We start from the raw sequence: 20722 nt of genomic DNA, 5'->3' as shown, positions 1-20722 counted from the left end.
TTTTTTTTTTTTTTTATTTATTTATGATAGTCACACAGAGAGAGAGAGAGAGGCAGAGACACAGGCAGAGGGAGAAGCAGGCTCCATGCACCGGGAGCCCGACGTGGGATTCGATCCCGGGTCTCCAGGATCGCGCCCTGGGCCAAAGGCAGGCGCCAAACCGCTGCGCCACCCAGGGATCCCACCACATTTGTCTTTAAGTCCTTAAGTACATTTATAATAGCTGCCTTAAAGTCCTGCTCTGTTAATTTCAATATCTGAACGACCTTTCAATTTCCTGTTTTCTTCACATATGATGTGATTTTTGATTGTATGTTGGACATTGTACATGTTTCTTTGCAGGGCATTTGGATCATACCATCTTTCTTTAAATAAGGCAGTGCAATTACTGAAAGATCTTTTTGGTTCTGTCCGGCTTGGTGTTATTATTGGGTGGATATATTTTAGTTTTGAATATGGTCTTAGGGAATGCCTCTGAAATCTAGGGTATGGTCCTTACTCCTAAGGAGTGGCTTTTTTTGTGTCAACTCAATGCTTGAGATGGAATGACTGAGCTGGAACTCCATTGTCTCCAAACATTTCTTCCCTAATTGGTGTCCCATTCTGCTTTCAACCTTCAACATAATTTTTAGCTGGTTCTCTTAAGAGTCTTGCCCTATACATGTGTGAAGTGAGTAGCTATTCAGTCTTCCTTTTATCTCTCCCCTTAGTCCCCCCAGCATAGCTCTCTTATTAGGTACTTTGCTGTGCAAATTTTAGCCACTTTAGAAGCCCTGAAGTCTTTCTGTTCCATTTGGAACCCTTGCTACACTTGGATACCGCCTGCCTTCTTGCCAGCAGGAAAATGCCACAAGGAAGAAAGCCAGAGTGGTTGTCCTGTGTATTTCCCTTTTTCATGATTTGTGATTTAGTTGTCTCATACATTCGGTCCAGTCTTACAGTTTTCACTAAGAAGGCAAGTCTGGTACCAATTGCTTTATTTTAGCAAGTGGATATCCAAGGCTTTATTTTTTTTTTGTTTTACACTGTCATGTTCTCATGAACAGTGAAAAAATAATCACAGTAATAGTACTGCTCCATTTTTTCTTTGGTGTTTCCTGGACCTAAAGGGGTTAAAGATCTTTATGCATATTGCCTTTGCACTGAGCGCATTGATTGGGAAATTCCTTGAGATGCCAGATTTCACCTCAAGTGAATTTGAAGCATACACATTACTCCCACCTCCTTCAATGAAATGGAATCCAGGGCTGCTGTTGATTTTAAATTCCTAGTATGATGCCTCCAAAGCTGTGAAAGCCCTGTTAATTCCAGTTTGTCAAACTCTATTGCTTTGATTAGATTGTTGTTTAGTCCTCTTCCTCATAAATTGGTCTTATAATTCAAATATTTATTAACAAAATAATTGCTGAGGATGCATTTATATTCATATTTTGATCATTAGCTTGTAGAACAACCCCACACTATAAGTTAATAATTTTGTCACTTCTTTAATACATCAATATCGGTGTCCTTTCCACCTTTTTAGATACATTCCAATATAGTATATTAAGAACAATTTTAAAAAATATATTTAGTCAACATTTTCTTTGTGTCTCAATGTAACTTTGAGCATGTTTGCCCCCCCCAAAAAAAGAAGCAAAAATGCAGTAGTGTTTATTTATAAAGTAAAATATTTATACTGATTTTCTACCATTTTATAATTTTTTTTTTAATTGCCTTTAATGCCAAATGTGGCTCTCTTGGGGAAATTGGCCTCATTTCTGACCCCAGTTGATGGAATCTACTGTAATCATTTATTTAATTCACAGCTTTGACGTTGCATGACTTTAGACTAATTAAAAAAATAAATAAACAACCTTCAAAGATAAGGATTTTCCAGTGTGGCTATTCCATATTCTCTGAAGGGAATTCCAAAAGCAGAGTTTTTAGAGCAGTGTTGCTATTATTAGGTTGAGCATGTAACTTCCCAAGGCTTTTGCTTTGAGGGGAACAACACTCCTTTATATGTTTATGTTCTGGTATGTTTGTTTCAATTCTAATCTTATCACCTATAGTAGTCTCTGTTTACTTCCTCTAGTATGTTTTCCTTCTTACCTACAATGTTTATTTTAAACTATAATAAGCCAAAAATGACCACAACTGATAATTATGATATCATTTGTTAATGAATGCCTTCATTTATTTTAACAAATGGTTTTGATTTCTTGTGCAAGTTTTGGAAATCCAGTGAGGGAACCCCCCCCAAAAAAAAGCCCCTCCTAAAGTTTATAGCCTAACTTTAATCTTCCCAATCTAAAGTTCAAGGGAAAATAGCCTATACCTTTCTTTCTTTAACCACATTTAGAACCTTTACCACTCTGAGAAGTCCTTTGTGATTATTGAATGTGCATGATGTACTTGTGAAAGGAAAAAGAAATACAAAGATTAAGGAATTGTTTACAGTCTGACTGAGGCCATGCAACTTTTTTTATGCACACGTATACATGATATATTTAAAATTCTTATGAACACCTGAAATAGAAGAGGTAGTATATGAGCAACCATTACAAGGGAAGTAAAGTCAATATTAGGCAGGTTGTTTTGGAGTTGGTAGATTTTATAGTTACAGAGCAGAGATGTTTTCCTTTGGATGGCGCAGGAGTATCAGCAAGATGGGAATAGGCAAATTGTATTACAGAGGGGGAGAGTTGCCACTTTTTCATGGATCTAAGGCATGCTGTCTAAATTGGTTAATATTTTGAATTTTCTGAACATTTGAGTCTGTATTTTTTTTGTTTCTTATGAACACTAGCTACTAAAAGACATAAATTTATCTTTGTCAAAAATGATAGGTACTTACATGATTTGATGTCTTTCCAATGATAAAATTGTCATTCAGAGCAATAAGGTAAGTTGAAGGTTAGATTTTTCTAATCTTATAAATCAGAAAAATCAAATCAGTCTTTGAACAGGTCAGTCATTAAATTGAATTTCTTTTTCCTTACTAGGATCCTCGGTTCAATGCAGAAGTTGACCAAATTACAGGTTACAAGACACAGAGTATTCTTTGTATGCCAATTAAGAATCATAGGGAAGAGGTAAGCCAATTTTCCATTTTATAAAAGGTCATTTGGAAACATTTTCTTTTTGAAGAAAAAATAAAGCTATACTTTGCATACTTATGAAATAACACAATTGTGACAGGTTAACTACAAAGTACTTAAATATTATGTTAATAATAAAAATTATGACTTAGACTTTAGAGAGGGCTGAATCTTGATAGAGACTTTACTTTGACTTAGAAATAGATTTCAGATGTTTTATTTCCTTACCTCACCCCCCATCACCACCCTAGAACCTTATTGTATCCTAAGATATATAATTTTGGTTGTGGCTAGAATCCATTTATTTCATATTATATTAGAAGTGTCTGAATAATGCTCATTTCATAAAGGGGTTATCCAATTGTAATGATTATCAACCGATTTTTTGAGGAGACTCAAAATGAGGTTTTGAAAACATGAAAATTGTAGCTAATTCCAAGTAAGTTTCATTGTGAAATTATAACAAGCAAATGGAATGTTTGGGTTTATATTTCACCTAACTAGAAGGTTTGGTTTCTGTTAACCCTGAATTCCCTCTTCATTCATACTTACTTGAGAAAAAAAAAGTTAATAAATTATCAACCAAATTGTATGTTTCAGTTAAATGTTCTCAACTCTGGCTGCACATTACAATCAACTGAGGAACTTCTAAAATATTACCAGTTAAATCTGATTCTCTAAGAGCAGAGTGTAGACACTGATACCTTTTTAAAGCTCTCCAAATAATTCTGCAGTGTAGCCAGGGTTGAAAACCGCTACTCTAAGTGAAACAAATAGATTGAAAGTGCGTGTGCTAGGGGATCTTAACCTTGGCTGCACATTAAAATCACCTGGGAAGTATTTAGAAATTTTTAATGCCCAGGCTTCACTTCAGATCAGTGTCTCTGAACATGAAGACTCCTAACTCTGGGAAATGAACTAGGGGTGGTGGAAGGGGAGGAGGGCGGGGGAGGGGGGGAATGGGTGACAGGCACTGAGGGGGGCACTTGACGGGATGAGCACTGGGTGTTATTCTGTATGTTGGCAAATTGAACACCAATAAAAAATAAATTTATTATTAAAAAAATAATAATAAATCAGTGTCTCTGGAGATGGGACCCAGACATCGGTATTTTAAGACTCGCAGGTGATTACAACGTGCAGCTAGGTTCAAGAACTATAGAACTACTGCCAAAGGTACTAGGAGCACTTTAATGCTTCTACTTGACTTACATTCACATTCTGACATCTTTCTCTCCTCCATCCAGTCCTTTACCAAATCCTGTTGATTTTTTTTTTCCATTGGAGTGTTTTTCACTTCAGCTCCTTTCTATTCAAACCTACTGCCATAATTCAGATATTGAAGTAATGCTTGAACTTTTTAAAATGTTTTCGTAAGAGGCTTCTATACTTGCCGTCAGTTTCCTTCCATTCCACCTGCTATGTTCCTGGGAATTGTCCTAAAACACAGCTTTCTGAACCAGTGCTCCTAAAACATTAATGTGTAAATTTATCATACAGGAATTTTGTTAAAATGCAATTTCTGAATTCTGTAGGTCTAGGTGGGCATGAGATTCTTTTGTAACAAGGACCAAGTTGATACTGACCCCCTGAGTCTGCGGGTCACAATTTGACTAACAGGATCCTAAAGGACAGGATCCTAAAGGAGTCACTTCTCATTAGTCTGAAATAAGTTCTCAGTGCTTTACGGCTGCTGTGTGGTTTCTTAAGGGGAAACTTAGAGTCAAAGTCACTATTATATCCTTGCAGTTAAAACATGATGAGATTAGTTAATTATTCAATTCATTATTAATTGGCTAATTTAATTGGTTAATTACGTGGATGAATATATAGAAAAGACCGTGCATGGATTAATGACGAGGTTGCCAGATACAGCAAATAAAAAGCATATCCCATGCAATATTTGGGACACAGTTATGCTAAAAATGATTTGTTGCTCATCTGAAATTAAATTTGTTTTTTTTTTAATTTTTTTAAATTTTTTATTTATTTATGATAGTCACAGAGAGAGAGAGAGAGAGAGGCAGAGACACAGGCGGAGGGAGAAGCAGGCTCCATGCACCGGGAGCCTGATGTGGGATTCGATCCCGGGTTTCCAGGATCGCGCCCTGGGCCAAAGGCAGGCGCCAAACCGCTGCGCCACCCAGGGATCCCCTGAAATTAAATTTGATTAGCCTTCCTGTATTTTATCTGATAGCCCTAGTTAATAAACCAAAGGCTGTGATTCTGTGCACTTGAGAAGATGGTGTTCAGCTTCTACTTTGTTAAGTAAAATTGTGATCCCCAAACTAACCCTGTACTGGCCAAGAGACCCAGGTTAAATCATACTGTCCTCTTTCTAAATAGTGCAAACAGTCTACCAACATTGGAAACTGGGGAAACTCATGAGAGTGTGCAACAAAATTAGGGTGAAGTGAGTGGGATTGCCCTTCTGTGTATATGTATTTCTCTCTTTATGATGACCTGTGAGGATGATTTAAATTAAACAAACAACAATAATCCCAGCTGTCTTGAGGTATAATTTAACACCATAAAATTCATGCATTTTAATTTTACAGTTTGAGTTTTGACAAATGTGCACACAGTCATGTAACCACTGCTGTAATCAAGATATAAAACATTTCTGTCACCTCAGATACGTCCCTGTCCCCCAGCAGCCAACCTCCTTGCCCTCCCCCAACCCCTGACCCCTAATAATCACCAGTCTGTCCTTGTCTCTATTATTTTTGCGTCTTCTCGAATGTCCTATAAATGGAATCCTACCATACGTTGTCTTGTGTGTCTGGCTGCTTTCACTGAGTACCACGTTTGTGAGATTCATTCATGTTGTTGCCTGTGTCAGTAATTTCTTCCTTCTTCTTGGCGAGTAATTTATTCCATGGTGTGAATATACCAGTTTGACCATTCATTCATTGTTTGATAGACACTTGTTTGCAGTTTTATGAAAAAAGCCACTATTATAAAAGCAGCCACTGTCATGTTTGCATACAAGTCTTTGTGTGGACGTAATGCTTTCATTTTTCTCGGGTAAATATATAGGAGGGGAATTGCTAGGTCATATGGTAGGTGTTTAATTTTATAAGCAACTTCAAACTCTTTCCCAAAGTGGCTGCACCATATGCGTTCTTACCAGCAACGTATCAGAGTTCCAGTTGCTTCACATCCTTGGCAACCCGTGGTACTCTCAGTTTTTCAAACAAATTATTATTATTATTATTATTATTATTATTATTATTATTATTATTTTCAAACAAATTATTGCTATCCTGTGGAAACTCTTCTAAAGACCTGGCACATTTTAATTCACTTAATCTTCCTAGCAGCTATAGAAGGTAGTCATTATTTGTTTCCACTTAACAGATGAGGAAACAGACCTGGAACACTTAAGAACTCACTCAAAGCTGGGTAACCAAAACTGGCAAAGCTGAGATTCAAATCTAGTCACCGTGTAAGTGTAAGAAGTCAGACAGAAAAAGACAAATGCCATCTGATTTCACTTATATGTGGAATCTAAAAAAACAGAGTAAACAAACAAAAAGTCAGAAATAAGCTCATAAAATCAGAGAACAAGCTGGTAATTGCCAGAGGGGAGAAAGGTGGGAGCAGGTGAAACAGGTGAAGGGGATTAGGAGGTACAAAGTTCTGGTTATAAAAAAGAAAGGGATGAAAAGTACAGCATAGGGAATATAATGAAAAATATTGTAATAGCTACGTATAGTGGCAGATGGTAATTACATTTACTGTGGTGAGCATTTCATAATGTATAGAATTGTCAAATCACTAGGTTTGTGGACCTGAAACTAATATTGTCAGCCAACTACGTTGTTGACTATGTTCAACAGAAACAACACAAACTAGGCAGTCTGGCTATAAGGTAATAACATGGGAAGGAGGGTTTCTTGAAATTCTGCTGTGGGTGATGACTGCATCCACTTTCTTCCCCACACTTAAATTATTTGGAGGCCGAGGGAGGTAGGAGGAGGGGCACTGATGTATTTAGTTTGGCTCAATGCAGAGGCAGGACTTGAAGGCAGAAACCAGGAGACCTGGCTGTATTCTGATGATTTTTAACGATAAGTGTTTGAACCACTCTGCAGACAGACTCTTTTAATTTTAAAAAATTAAGAAAAAAGTAAAGCAAAAGAAAGCGGATCAGAGTCACATTCTCTATAGTACCTCAAGAGGAGTCTGTCCAGTAAATAGGAGGAAGTTTTCACCAGGAATAAGAGTGACAGGAGCATGTTTCATGCTAATCTGGGCCAGTATGCTCCAGAGAAAAGCCATGATGTGCTCATGAAACATAATGAGAAAAATTACAACAAATGTATGACTTTTTAGGGCTGCTATCAAATTTCCTTCAGACTTAATGCTGGATTTTGGGGACCTGGACATTTGGACCAGTTTTTGTCACTTGGCATTGGTTATATCTATAATGAGACCATTCTTTTATGTTTAGTGAAGAAGTACAGGAAAGTTCAACTCTTTCTAACTCAGATGACCTATTTCAGAACTACTGTCCTCCTCTGAAGTACTGCCCGTTATGACAAGGTAGAGAGGAGTGTTTATTTTATTTATTTATAGGCATTGCACCAGTGAAGAGAAGGCATTATTGTGAGATAATGCAAGTTCTTTGAAACTTTCTTCTTGATCTGAACCAGAGATTATATCCAATTATGCCTTTCAAGCTGGGCTGAAACACTTGTTTTCTCTTGGTTGTGTGTCAATTCTAGTTACTGAGTAGAAATCTAATTTAGAATCACATTTTTTTCCTCCTCTATTTTTATTTTAGCACCTTGATTTTATTTTATCATACTTAATGATGTACTTAGAATTCTTTGATGTGAATATAAGTTTATAATAGAGGATACATAATAACTTTTTTTAGTGTGAGAGAGGAGCATTTTAGCTAACTATCTAAATTTATATCTTCCTTTTTAAAAAACCTGAAAATTTTGGGGCACCTGGGTGGTTCAGTTGTTTAAGCATCTGACTCTTGATTTCAGTATGGATCATGATCTTGGGGCTGTGAGATCAAGCCCTGTGTCAGGCTCCATACTCAGCTCAGTCTGCTTGAGATGCTCTCTCTCTCTCACTCTCCTTCTGCCCCTCCCCCAGCATGTGCACATGCACACCCATGTGCATGCACTCTCTGTCTCAAATAAGTAAATAAATTTGTTTAAAAAAATTATGAAAACCCAAAAAACACTAATTTTTATGAGTTTTTTAATGAGATAAATGCTTTTGGTGACTCAAAGAAATTTAATGCCTGCTAAAAATCACAAAATAAAGTATTAATGGAATCAGATGTATAATTCCAGCTGCAATTTGCAAACATAAATTTTTCCAGAATTTAAGTTAACCTTATCTGCTTATTTTTAAATAATCTGGTTTTTTCCCCCTCTGAATTGTCTTATTTGGACAAGTAACTATTAAATCACTGTACTGTATAGAGCAGTGGTCTAGGCAGTGAGGATATTAAAAAAATGAAGCAAGGGAGATACTTGTTGAATTTTTTTTTTCAATTTCTAGGTGTAGATCTTGTACTCCAGACATTAACTATCAGTACATGGTGACAAGACAAATGTTGAGTGAGTTCATTATTCAACCCACTCATGCAAAAGAAAGACTGGATTTTGAGTTAGAGAAGTTACAGAGGAAAGATGCAAGCTGTGGTCTCATATGGCAGATTCTTGCTGTTTATCCCACAGCCTTAAGAGAGGCACATACATGCTTTCACATGAGGGGGTGGAGGCAGAGTGCATGCTTGCCAACAATCTCGTGCTCACAGCGCCGACTGGGTCTTAAATTTGACAAGTAAGCTTGAAACAGATAAACATTATGGCTTTATGCATAATCCTTCAATTCTAAGTCTGGCTAAATGAAAATACAGCTTCAAAAAGAAGCAGAGTTTAATTGCAGACTGTCAGTTGATTTAGATTTATTTTAGTCTTAAAGAATTGGCTAGTTACATGTTTTTGTTTTTTATTTTATTTTATTTATTTGGTGCAAAACGGTGGTTTTATTAAAAAACTGTGTTTTTTTTTAAACTTAGAAAGTGTTCATTGCACTTATTCCCCTGCAATATTCTTTCTTGTAGCTTTGTTCTTAGAAACGAAAGTACTCTGCAAAGTTTCCGTTTGTTCTGGGCTTGAGGTCATGATGGTGATGATCTCTTCTCTTTGCTTTTCCACATTACCCTTTAAATAATACAGGAATGTAATTTACAAAGAAGATGGTGCCCACTTTCCTAGGAAAAAACATTTGTTAAGAGAATCAGATGAAAAACACGGTGCTAATAGGTTAAGTCCCAGAGGCTGTGCTGCTGATCCAGGAGTAAAAGGGTGAATGACAGTTTGAGGTTGACGATTACATTTGTGATAAGGCTGTATTTCCCCAAATCTTACTCTTAATGGTCAAAAAATTTGGTTTAGACTGAAGGCTACGTTTTATTCAATATGAAGTTTATCTTCATTGGTACTTTCAGGATAAGTATTCCAGCACTTGTTGGAATGCATTACGTTTTAATGTAATCATTTATAAATTTAATTTTGGGAAGTTTTACATTGGCCTTGAATAATGAATACTAGAGATCTGGAACAAGTTGCCAATAAGCATAAACAATTTCTTGGTAGGATGTCTAACCCAGAACTGCATAATTAGACCTTTGGATGGATTTTTAATTATTAAATAATGTCCATTTTTCATGCATTCTTAAAGAATTAAGGTGGTTGTCAATGACATTTCTCTTCTCAGTAGATATGTGTGCAAATATCTATTTCATTTATTGAGAGCTAAGATTACATAGGTACAGTGCTTTATGTAAACTGTTAGGGTACTCTCTATTCCATCTTCTATCCTCATCTAAAAATCTCTATTTCTCTTCTACCAGTGAGATGGAAATGAATACTCCAGGCTTAAGGAAAACATTTCTTTAATAAAAAATATTTTTTAATATATTTAGGAAGATTTAAAAAACAAAGATCAGGGGGTGCCTGGATGGCTTAGTCGGTTAAGCACCTGCCTTTGGGTCAGGTCATGATCCCAGGTCATGATCCGAGGACCCTGGGATCAAGCCCTGTCTGGCTTGTTGCTCAGTGAGGAGATTACTCCTCTCTCTGCCCCTTCCATCTCCCTTCCCCACCCTCCACCCTGCACTCATGCATTCTCTCTCTCAGAGATAAAATCTTAAAAAAAAACAGAGCAAGAAATGATGATTTTATAAAATTTTTGAACCCTATTTTTCCTTTTTGCATCACTTCATAGCAGTAAAATAAGGTGAAAGTAACCTGGATTTAGAATTCCAGATCTATTTTATTATTACACATTATTTGATGATCATCAGTACTGTGTTCATGGTCTTTTTCAACCTGACAAATTGCCCCAAATGTAGTGATTTTGAACAACAGACACATTTCTCTCACAGTTTGTGTGGTTCAGGAATTCCAGAGTGGCTTACCCAACTGCGTGGTGTGGCCCAGGTTCCCTGAAAGGGATCCAGCACTCAGGATCCAGGCAGGGAGGGTTGGCTCATGCTTGAGAACCCACTTCCCAGGGTGCTCACTCACATGGCTGTTGATAGGAGGCCTCAGTTCCTCGCCAAGTGGGCCTCTCCACAAGACACTCAGTTTCCTCATCGTGTGGCAGAGAGTAGCAAGGAGGAGGCACCAGTGCCTTGTCTGACCAAACACCTCCAGAGTTGTTCACCTTCCCTTCTTGGCATTCTGTTCTTTAGAAGCCAGGCATCAAGGCCAGGCCAGATTCAAGGGGCGAGGGATTAGGCTCCACCTCTTGAAGAGAGGAGTATGAAAGAATTTGAGAAGATATTTTCAAGCCACCAGAAGTACTAGCTATACTTTGAGGCTTTATTTTCTTTCCTTTAAACAGGCCAGATGATAAAAGAGGAATTCTGCTCATTAATTAAAATTCTTATTCCTCACCCTCTCATGTACTAAAAAAATGACACGAATTACCAGAAGTGACATAGGCTGGGTTTAAACAAAGGTGGAGGGTTGGTATTGTTACTCTACCCAGCTGGCATGAGTTAAAGAGAAGAAAAGAAGCAGAATTTTTTTTTTTTTAAGGAAGACTGGAAAAACAGGAAGATGTCTGCTTCTTCGACTGTGGCAAATGATTGAGGCATTAAGAGGCTTCTGAAATGTTATGTCACAAATGCTGGTCTACATGAGATCGTTACTGTTTGCAAGTAATGTAAATATTTTGTTCCATGATATCCACAGGAAACGCTCGGTGGTATATCCTTATTATCTTTCTGCACCATTGTTTCCTATGTCTGTCCATTCCTGGATTGAAAGCAGAGGGAATGTGTCTAGTCCTTTGGCACAGTGTTTGCTGGAGTATAAACTTGAAGGAGGGAGGGGCCCAGAGACAAGACCGTGCAGGCAGGCAGAGGAGATCCTGAAGAGCCCTCCGGTGCCATGCAGACGGGGTACTGAATCTTTTTTTTTTTTAAGCCAGGAAATATTTGCTAGTATTTATAGATCCATACAGCCACAGCATTAGAGATGAGCAGTTTTCTTTGTTTAATATAGAACTCCATATATTTTGATAAGTAAATAATTTCTGTATTTGTTCATACATGAAAACAGTACTGTATCTAGAAGCAGAGGAGTTAGTAAGGAGGCTTTCCCAGCCATCCAGGCTAGAAGTGGACCCAGGCTGAGGCAGAGGAGACAAGGAGTAGATTTGTTACACTTCTGTTTGGGAGACGGAAGGATTGATAAAATGGAGAAATCAGCAGAAGGAAGACTCTAGAATATGTTTTAGACTTTTTTGATAGATCTAACAGAGGAGAGTTGTGATATTCCCTAAAGGAAAACCTACAAAAGAAAGTATTGGTGTGTGGTGATAAAAACAATTAGCTCTCTTTTTTGGCTATGTTATTTTACTGTTCAATACTTTCCCCTCTCTCCTCGAATCCTAGGGCTGCCTCCCTACCCCACTTTCAGCTGATGGCCTTGCTTACAACTTCAGTGAAAAAAGCAATGAGAAGTGTACTTCTACAAGAGGACGTATTCTGTCTCCCTGCCCCTGCATCTGATTCCATACACTCTGGTCTCCCCTTTACTTATAGGGATAAACCGTCCGTGAAATGGCAAAGGTCAGTCTGGCGCTTGTGCACCGGATCTCTTTCCAGGTCACTTGCTCGAGGACACGTCTCGCAGTTCCTCCCCAGCCCCACCCTGGCCTCATGTGCAGGATCACCAGAATATCCCCCTCTACCACACGAGTTCATCAGCACACAAATATGCAGCTACTTCTCCCACAGGGACTTGGTCAAGTACAGGAGATTTCCCAATATTCTCTATCTTCTAAGTGTCAGAGCTGGGATTTAGACCCACATCGTCTTTATTCATCGTCTTTATTCTTTTATTTTTCTTACCATGAAGTAATTACCTTCTTTCTTCTTTAGTATTGGTTGTACCTGAAAAGCTACCAACCAACTCTTTTTTACTATTTTAGTTTCTGAAAACGCAAATTATGGGCCGGAATAATATAATAATAAAACACAGAGTTGCAAACAATGATTCCAAATATTATTCATTTCTTTATATATTATCTGTCACAGCTGTGTGGAGGAGGACTTGTCTTCTTTTGCTGGTAACACCTACAGTTTGAGGCTTTTCTAGTGAGACAGGTGTCTGCGTCTGAGGTTTCATATGTGATTAGCTCCTGGAGCTTATCTTCCATTTGAAGGAGAAAACACTTAGAGATAAAATTATGATTTGACTAGGATGACATCATAGGCCGTAGCCTCTATGTGAAGGATTTTTGAATGAAAAAAAAAAGATGATAAATACGCACATACACTTTTTTTGCCCTGGATATCTTGAGCTAAATGGTATGGATATCTAGCTTCTCATGGCCATGAGGTGGTTAGCTGGACCAGTACAGGCGAGAGCAGTGACCTGAATGCTCAGTTCAGCCCTAAGGAAGAAGAGGTTCTCTCAAAATCTGTGATGCCAGCTCCAGTTTGGAAATGAGATCCAGTCTAGTTAGTGTTTTGATAACACACGACTGGCCTTTTGCCACTTCTTCTGTGTTATTTCTCTTCTGTTTATATTTGGTGCACGTGGTGGGCATGTGAAGCTCTATCAGCACACCCTCTCACCAAGCCGCAGACACCTGGACCTGTTCTAAGTGCAGGCAGTGCTGGATTTACCAGGGTCCAAATCCAACAGCACTGTGCAGGGCTAAGCCTCTGCTTTGCAAGCCAGCCCCTGGCAGATTGCAGAACACCACCCTGAAAATAAATCTTCCGCTATTACATAGATCCAAGGCTCCGAAGTCATTTTTGGCAATGTCCTGTGTAAAGGTGGGCAGGAACAGTGGTAGATTCATTCTGATACAAAGTACAGTTATATAATATATATTGAGTATATCATATTCTTTGTTATTTTGGACTTCCTCCCAAGTAGGCAGAGACAGAGTTTGAAAGAGAGAGCTCTGCACTTGTAGCAAAAATGACTTAGTCTTGAATGCTGGCTTATGATCAGTGATTCCTTGAGCAAGTGTCTTCTCCTCTCTATGCCTCAGGTGACTCATCTGTAAAGTTTCAACATGAAGTGCAAACACACAAGGTGGTTTTAAAGGTCCTAGTGAGACAAGGAATGTGACGGTGCCCACCACAGGGCTCTTCACCTAGTGAAGCTTCAGAAAAATGTCCGTTTCCTCCCTTTATAGAGTGTTGTGAGGCCAGACAAATGGAGGGATGAAAAGTGAAATAACAGTGAATGGTGAGCATACCTTGCTGTGGGAAAGACAGCAGGCTCTTTTCTGCTATGTAACCTTTGTGTCTCTGGCCTGTTTTTATTTTTTATTTTATTTTATTTTTTTTTTTTTCTGGCCTGTTTTTAAAGGGCATGTACAGAGATTTTGCATCATGGCCATGAGCTGCTCTGTCTGAATTCCGAGGAACAGAAAGGTCTAATAAGAAGGCAAAAAGTTCCTATGGTTCTAGATTTAAGACCTTCACCTCATTTCTTAAAAGCTAGTAAGGCAGAGAGTTTGGTATTTGGCAGGGAAGAGGAATTTTTTTGTGTGTGCAAAGGGATGAGAATAAACACTAGGATCAAGAATTATGCCCTGTATCCCCTTGTCTGGAAGGAACCCAGTCTCAGGTTGGCACCACTCCCACTGATGTTCCTAGGGCAGGACAGCTACTGACCCCCAGAGGCTGGATTTGTTCTAGCCCTACGTGGGGAACATCTATCCTACTTAATAGCACAGAGCCAGTGGTCAGAATCTCTGCCTGCTGCCCCATTATCAGAACAGCTGGGAACTTGGTACATGGACCCGTCGCTTGCATGTACCATCAGCAATTAAAAATTTACTCTTAAGACTTTTAAGTAATTTTTGAAAGCTCAGTTAAACTTTATATACAGTGAAATACACAGATCTTACAACTTGATGAGTTTTGACAAATGCACGCCCATCTCCGTAACACTCCATTAAGATATCCCATAACCTTTGGCAGCACTGTTCTGATTTCTGTTATGATAGATTAATTCTTTTTTTTTCTTTTGAATAGTCTACTTATTTGTGAGAGTACATTATATATCCCTGGAATAAGGACCTTTTTATATTGCATAAGAGATTCTTGGATGTAAAGACATGTTGTAAGATTTATAATGAAAGTAAAAGCAACTTTTAGTTGCCATTTTGGACTTGTCTCTGTTTCTTAAAGTTATAATTTTGAAACTGTACCGTTCTCTTTGATAAAAATATGCATTAACAAGATAGGTATATGTGTGGAATTTGCATACAGCCTTTGGATGTACTGGAAGATCCTTGGTCTTCATGATTCTTTTGAACACTAGTGCTTAAGAATCTGTATTTTATACTAGTGCAGGTTTCACTTTCTCCTGGGGGGAGGAGTAGAAAGAACGTAGGTTTGGGATCAGACCTGCATGTACTCAGACTCCTATTTAATTTTTCTAAATATCAGCTACCTCTGTGATAAAATGAGAATTGTAATATCTACCTGAAAGGGTTTTACCAAAAGTTAAATGAATTAACAGATACAAAGAGCCTGTCCTACAGCAGGCCCTTCGTTCTCCCTTTTTTAAATGGCAAAATTTTTAGCATTATGAATTTTAGGGGGCTGGGAATGGATTTATATATTAGAGATATTGGTCATTAATCATATATTTCTGATGCCAGTTACCCTAGGGCATTGCTGTTTATGTCTTGCAACTTCCTCAAAGCTTCTTTTCGACTTGGCTGCCTCTTCCTAGCATCTCAGGCCATGAGAATAAACTACAAGCATCCACTTCTCCTATATTCATACTGGTGTTGTCTGCAACCATGGAAGATCCATAAACACTCTTGAGGGAAATAGTAGGTGTAGTGGTGCTTGTACATATAAATGGATAAAAATGGATCACATCCAAATAAAGTCAGTCTGACCAATCCTTAAAAAAAAAAAAAATCAAACCTTGATTCTCAAAGCTATTAATAAAAGCCAAACAACCACAAAATGGTCAAAACTGGCAAAAATACATATAGGCGAGCAGCCCAGGTGGCTCAGAGGTTTAGCGCTGCCTTCAGCCCAGGCCCTGATCCTGGAGGCCCCGGGATCGAGTCCCATGTCAGGCTCCCTGCATGGAGCCTGCTTCTCCCTCTGCCTCTGTCTCTGCCTCTCGCACACGCTCTCTCTCTCTCTCTCTCTCTGTGTCTCTCATGAATAAATAAATAAAATCTTTAAAAAAAAAAACATATAGGCAACACAGAAGAGGAAAACCAATATAGACAATAAAAATTAAAAAGCTCATTCTCTCCCATAATCAGGAAGATGCATATTAAAGCAACAGTTAGATAAAGTTTTATGACCGTCAGATGGACAAAGATTTAAAAGCCTGATAATAGTAGGCACTGCTTAGACTGTAAGGTTAACAAAAACTCTTTAAGCATTGCTGATAAAGGTATAACTTCCATCATCCCTCTGAAGATTTTGCCAAAGAGGCTCTTGGATGTGTGTACAGTAGAAATGCTCATTGCAAACAACCCAAACATCTGTCATTTGGTAATTAGATGAATAAAATTTGGTATGAAATGCAACATTATATATAAAACAAATGAGTCAGATCTATATAAAGTAAAAAGCAACACTGAATACAATAAAGGGTTATAAAATTATGCATATTACCTGGTTTTTGAGTAACTCTTTTGAAAGATGGAAATACTATGTCTTGCTTATAGATTCATAGATTTCTTAAGAATGTAATGCTAGAGGTTAATTCTGGGGAGGAGGGGCAGGAGAAAGAAGAATGGGCCTGGAAGGAGAAAGTGCAATTTAATTTTCTTAGTTTAATTTTAAAAAGGAAGCATCCCCAGATATTAACACTTAATAGTTCTTTATCATTGGTTCTCAAAGTGTCTTTTATATCTGGACCGGCAGCCTGTGGCATCACCTGAGAGCTATGAGAAATACAAATTCTCAGGCCCCAACCCAGATCTGCTAAATATGAAACTGTGGGGGTGAGGCCCAGTAAGCCATATTTAACAAGCCCCACACTCCCACTGTTCTGGATGACAGAGATATGGATATTTACTATCTTATTCTCTGTGATTTTCTATATTTTTAAAATTAAATGTTAAAATGAACAATCTTAAGCTTTTCTTTCCTACTTTTCCCAAATCCTTCTAGGCTCTTAAGTTTCAGTTCATAACTAAAGACTTCTTAAGAGCATAAACTTCTTACTGCCACATAAAGTTCTCAGATATGGAGAGATCACTTAATAACAAGCAAATGGCAGAGAAAGCAAATGAGCAGATCTAAATTACCTATTATTCGAATGTGAATTAGCAAGTAAGTACATCACCCTAAAAAAATATTTGATCCCTCTCTCACTTCTCCCGTTATTGACAGCAAATATTTATCAAGCATTGAGTGTGTTCGGGACAAAGTACGGCAATAAGGCATAGATATAAATCATGTCTTTGGAACACAATCTAGTTGGAGAGCCAGGATCAGAGTAGAGAATATGAGGTTAAAAATGAAAATACCTTGATTGTGAAATGGATGGCATACCCTACTACCACACAGAATTTCAGAAGGGTTTGAAGGGAAGCTTTTTGTAAACTCAGCCTCAGTAGAGAAAGGGGAAGGTAATATTTCAAGGAGTGATGTGAACAAGGTCATTGTAGTGTTTTAATTCAAAGACCCATTTAAGTGATCTTAGTTCAAGCTGAGGATATGTATTCGGTCATCAATTTTTATCCTGTAGACGGATGGAACATTAAAAGGCTCTAAGTAAAGAGGTAATTTGTATGTGTAAAGCAGTATCCCAAGAAGATAAATTTGGCATGAGTGTCAAAGGTCAACTGAAGGCGGAAAAACAATTAGCAATGAGATGTCAGGGCTTTCAAAGAAAGTGAAGATTTAGATGGTGAAACATAAGATACAGTATGGGGTGAGGAAAAGGAAAGGGAGAATGATTCTAACAGAATGTACTAGTTTCCTATTGCTCTGTAAAAAAAAAAAAAAAAAAAAATCTACCAGAAGCTTAGTGGCTTAAAAGAACACAAATTTATTATCTTATAGTTTTGGGTGTCATAGGCTAAAATAGTTCTTGCTAGGCTAAAATTAAGGTGTCAGCAGGGATACCTTGTGGTGTCCCTATGTTCCTATCTGGAGTCTCTAGGCAAGGATCTGTTTTCTTGTGTTTCTCAGCTCCTACAGGCTACCCATATCCGTTGGCCTGTGGCCCCTTCCTCTGTCTTCAAAACCTGCAGCAAAGCATCTTCAAAGCATCTCTGGCTCTGACTCTCCTTCCTTCTCCTGTTTTCCCTCATAAAGATTCTTATGATTACAGTTGGACCTACCCAGATGATTCAGGATAATCTCCCTTTCTTCAGATCCTTAAGTTAATTGCATCTGGAAAGTTCCCTTTTGCCATGTAAGGTAACATAGTCACAGGTCCCAAGGGTTAGGATGAAGACATCCTTGGGAGATATTATTTTGCCTACCACACAGACTATGACCATATTCTGATAATTGCCTAGGATTTGGAAGAGAGGAGAGAAAGCCCAGATTGGTCATACCAACCCTGTCACTTTCAGTTTGCTCACTTGTAAAATGGGAGAAGAAGGTGGTATAGGATTCTCTTCCAAGCCTAACACCCTGACTAAAATGTCACCTCCATGAGGACATGGCTTTCTTTTTTTTTTTTTAATTTTTATTTATTTATGATAGAGAGAGAGAGAGAGAGAGGCAGAGACATAGGCAGAGGGAAAAGCAGGCTCCATGCACCAGGAGCCTGACGTGGGATTCGATCCTGGGTCTCCAGGATTGCGCCCTGGGCCAAAGGCAGGAGCCAAACCACTGCGCGACCCAGGGATCCCGGACATGGCTTTCTATCTGCCTTGTTCACTGCTCAGTCTTCATTGCCTAGAACAATGACTGATACACAAGGGACTCAGTGATTATTCATTGAATAAAATATTCTTTTGTTGAACGACTGATAGTTGAGGAAAAGTTTGGACAAAGCCCTGGGGAGACTTCTCCACTGTCTCCTGTATATATTGAATTCTCATTTCCTTGGTGAAGTAAGATTTTGGCTCAGGTTATAGATAGTCTGTCCTGTTGTTATGGTAGAGACATTCCATGAATGGGAGAGAAGGTTAGCTAAGATTTGTAGTCTGTTCTTTCCTCTCTTGCTTTTAGCTTCCATGCTGAGTATCCCCTGAAAATGAGAGTGAGGAAGTGTATTGAGATTGATGTATGGCCTCAGTAAGTGTCTGGGGCAGCTGCTAATTGAAGAAGAAATTGCTCATTGTAGCAATGATCAGTTGCCCCTGAATTGACCAGCTGTCACATTCCACACTGTTCAGTCAGCGAGAATCAAGTCTTGCCCTTTGCATTCCTAAAAGAACACTTGACCCTCTGAGGACATAATATCCATTTATGCTGTTGGAAAGTGCCAGTAAAATAGAAAACAGAACCTTCTTTGTGCTTAAGCACAAAATAGCGTAGAGTACTGGCACTTGAGGGTCCAGGTGGCCAGCAGGTAAGCAGAGTGATGGGGCTTTCTGATGCAGAAGCTAATACTTTTAGGGGCTTTGTCTCTTAGATACAAGGTCTGACATACCCTTGCTATAAAAGCTGTCTTTCAAAACTGACATTTAAAAAAAACCTGTGGTTAGCAGTTACTTGGCTTGAAGACAAAGCTAATTTGTTTAAAGGAGCAATAGTTGACAGAAGAAGGAAATTAACACAAGGAGGGCAGAGGGTGCTAGTTTTGCTTAGGATCTTTGAAATTCAGAGAATTAAACTCTTTTTGGTCCTTTACTGAATTATGTGACCCTGGACAAATACTATACCCTCTCTCCTATTTTTTTACCTTTTGTTTTTATCAGTGCTGTTTGTAAAATGTCACCCATCTGGGGATAGAGACACATATATGTATTAGATATATTTTCTTGGTCTAATAACTCTTCCAGAAGAACTTGCTGTTTTTTGAATACTAATAATATTTAATTGATCATCTCTTAGGTTAACCTCTAATATCTGAAATCTGTAAAATTATTAGAGAAATAATTGGTTACCAGAAAGGATAAAAAATTAATCATTAGAAGTCCTCATTCTATAACATTGCCTAAAAGTAAATACCTTGCTCTAATGTTGGAGAGGGGGGGATATCCCAAATATAGTAAAGATCTAGTGTTCACCTGGTACAAAGTAGGTTTTAAAGCCTATAAACAAGATTTCTTCTCTGTTTGCAAGACTGTGCAGATGCTGAAGAATCCCCCTTGACAATTCTGCAAACAAGTAGAAGGTAAAATTTCATCAAAAGAAATTTTACAAATTACAGATGAGCTCAAGAAAGGGAAGACCTCCAGGTGTCAAAAACAGATGGGAACCCAAGATACGAAATGTGAGCACAGAGTATTAGCCAGATGGGCTCATGGAGGTCTCAGATTCAGAGTAGGGAGATGAATGTGTGGGGATAGCATCAGCAGGTTAGGGGGATGCATACACTCTGTGGGAGTGGGGTAGACGAGCAAGGAAGTGAAGCCCAGATGAATGATGAATGGTTTCCCCATTCATGAAACTGGGCCCAGTAAACTCCACTAGCAGCCAGGAGAAACCTCAAGGAAGCTTGCCTCTTACCTACTGTGGTGAAAGAAAGAGGAGACACCTGTGAACCATGAGAGCAGGGGCCTGTGTCATACACAGTTATGGGGTTCAAATTCACCCCCCCCAATATAGTACCAAGACACAGAGGAAATCACTGAGCACAGAATTTCATGACATGGGGAGCATGGGATTCCTGTGGAAAGCAGTCCCTGCTAAAGATGAATTTGCAGGCAAAATTAAGTATGTTCAAAGAAATGAAGAACATCAGGTGCTAGAATTTATAGGAAACAAAGGAGGGTGCCTGGGTGGCTCAGTAGAGCCTCCGACTCTTGATTTCAGCCCAAGTCATGATCTCAGGGTCAAGAGATAAAACCCAGCATCATGCTCCATGCTCAGCATGGAATCTGCTTAAGATGCTCTCCCTCTCCTTCTGCTGTGCCCCCCATCCCCCAATCCTGGCATGCTTGCTCTCTCTCTCTCTCTCAAAAAAAAAAAAAAAGAAGAAGAAAAACAAAACAAAAAGAAGGAAGAATAGGCAGGT

General features: G+C 38.5%; 1 protein-coding gene across 2 annotated transcripts in view; it reads left to right on the top strand.

Annotated features, from left to right (window-relative positions):
* Positions 1–2751: 2751 nt before the first annotated feature.
* Positions 2752–20722, top strand: part of PDE5A (phosphodiesterase 5A) — a 103337-nt gene continuing 85366 nt past the window's right edge. Inside the window, exon 1 of one of the 2 annotated variants that reach the window (XR_005988418.1) lies at positions 2752–3077. Coding sequence is in view for 1 of the 2 variants with exons in the window: in XM_041758956.1 (XP_041614890.1) it covers positions 3051–3077 (27 nt within the window). In the remaining variant the exon portion in view is untranslated. The remainder of the gene's footprint in view (positions 3078–20722) is intronic. The other variant, XM_041758956.1, reaches the window with a different exon arrangement.

The sequence above is a fragment of the Vulpes lagopus genome, chromosome 6 (genome assembly GCF_018345385.1).
Source record: "Vulpes lagopus strain Blue_001 chromosome 6, ASM1834538v1, whole genome shotgun sequence".
NCBI classification, from domain to species: Eukaryota; Metazoa; Chordata; class Mammalia; order Carnivora; family Canidae; genus Vulpes; species Vulpes lagopus.
The sequence above is the reverse complement of the archived record's forward strand: the minus strand, read 5'-3'. Positions and strand labels throughout refer to the sequence as shown.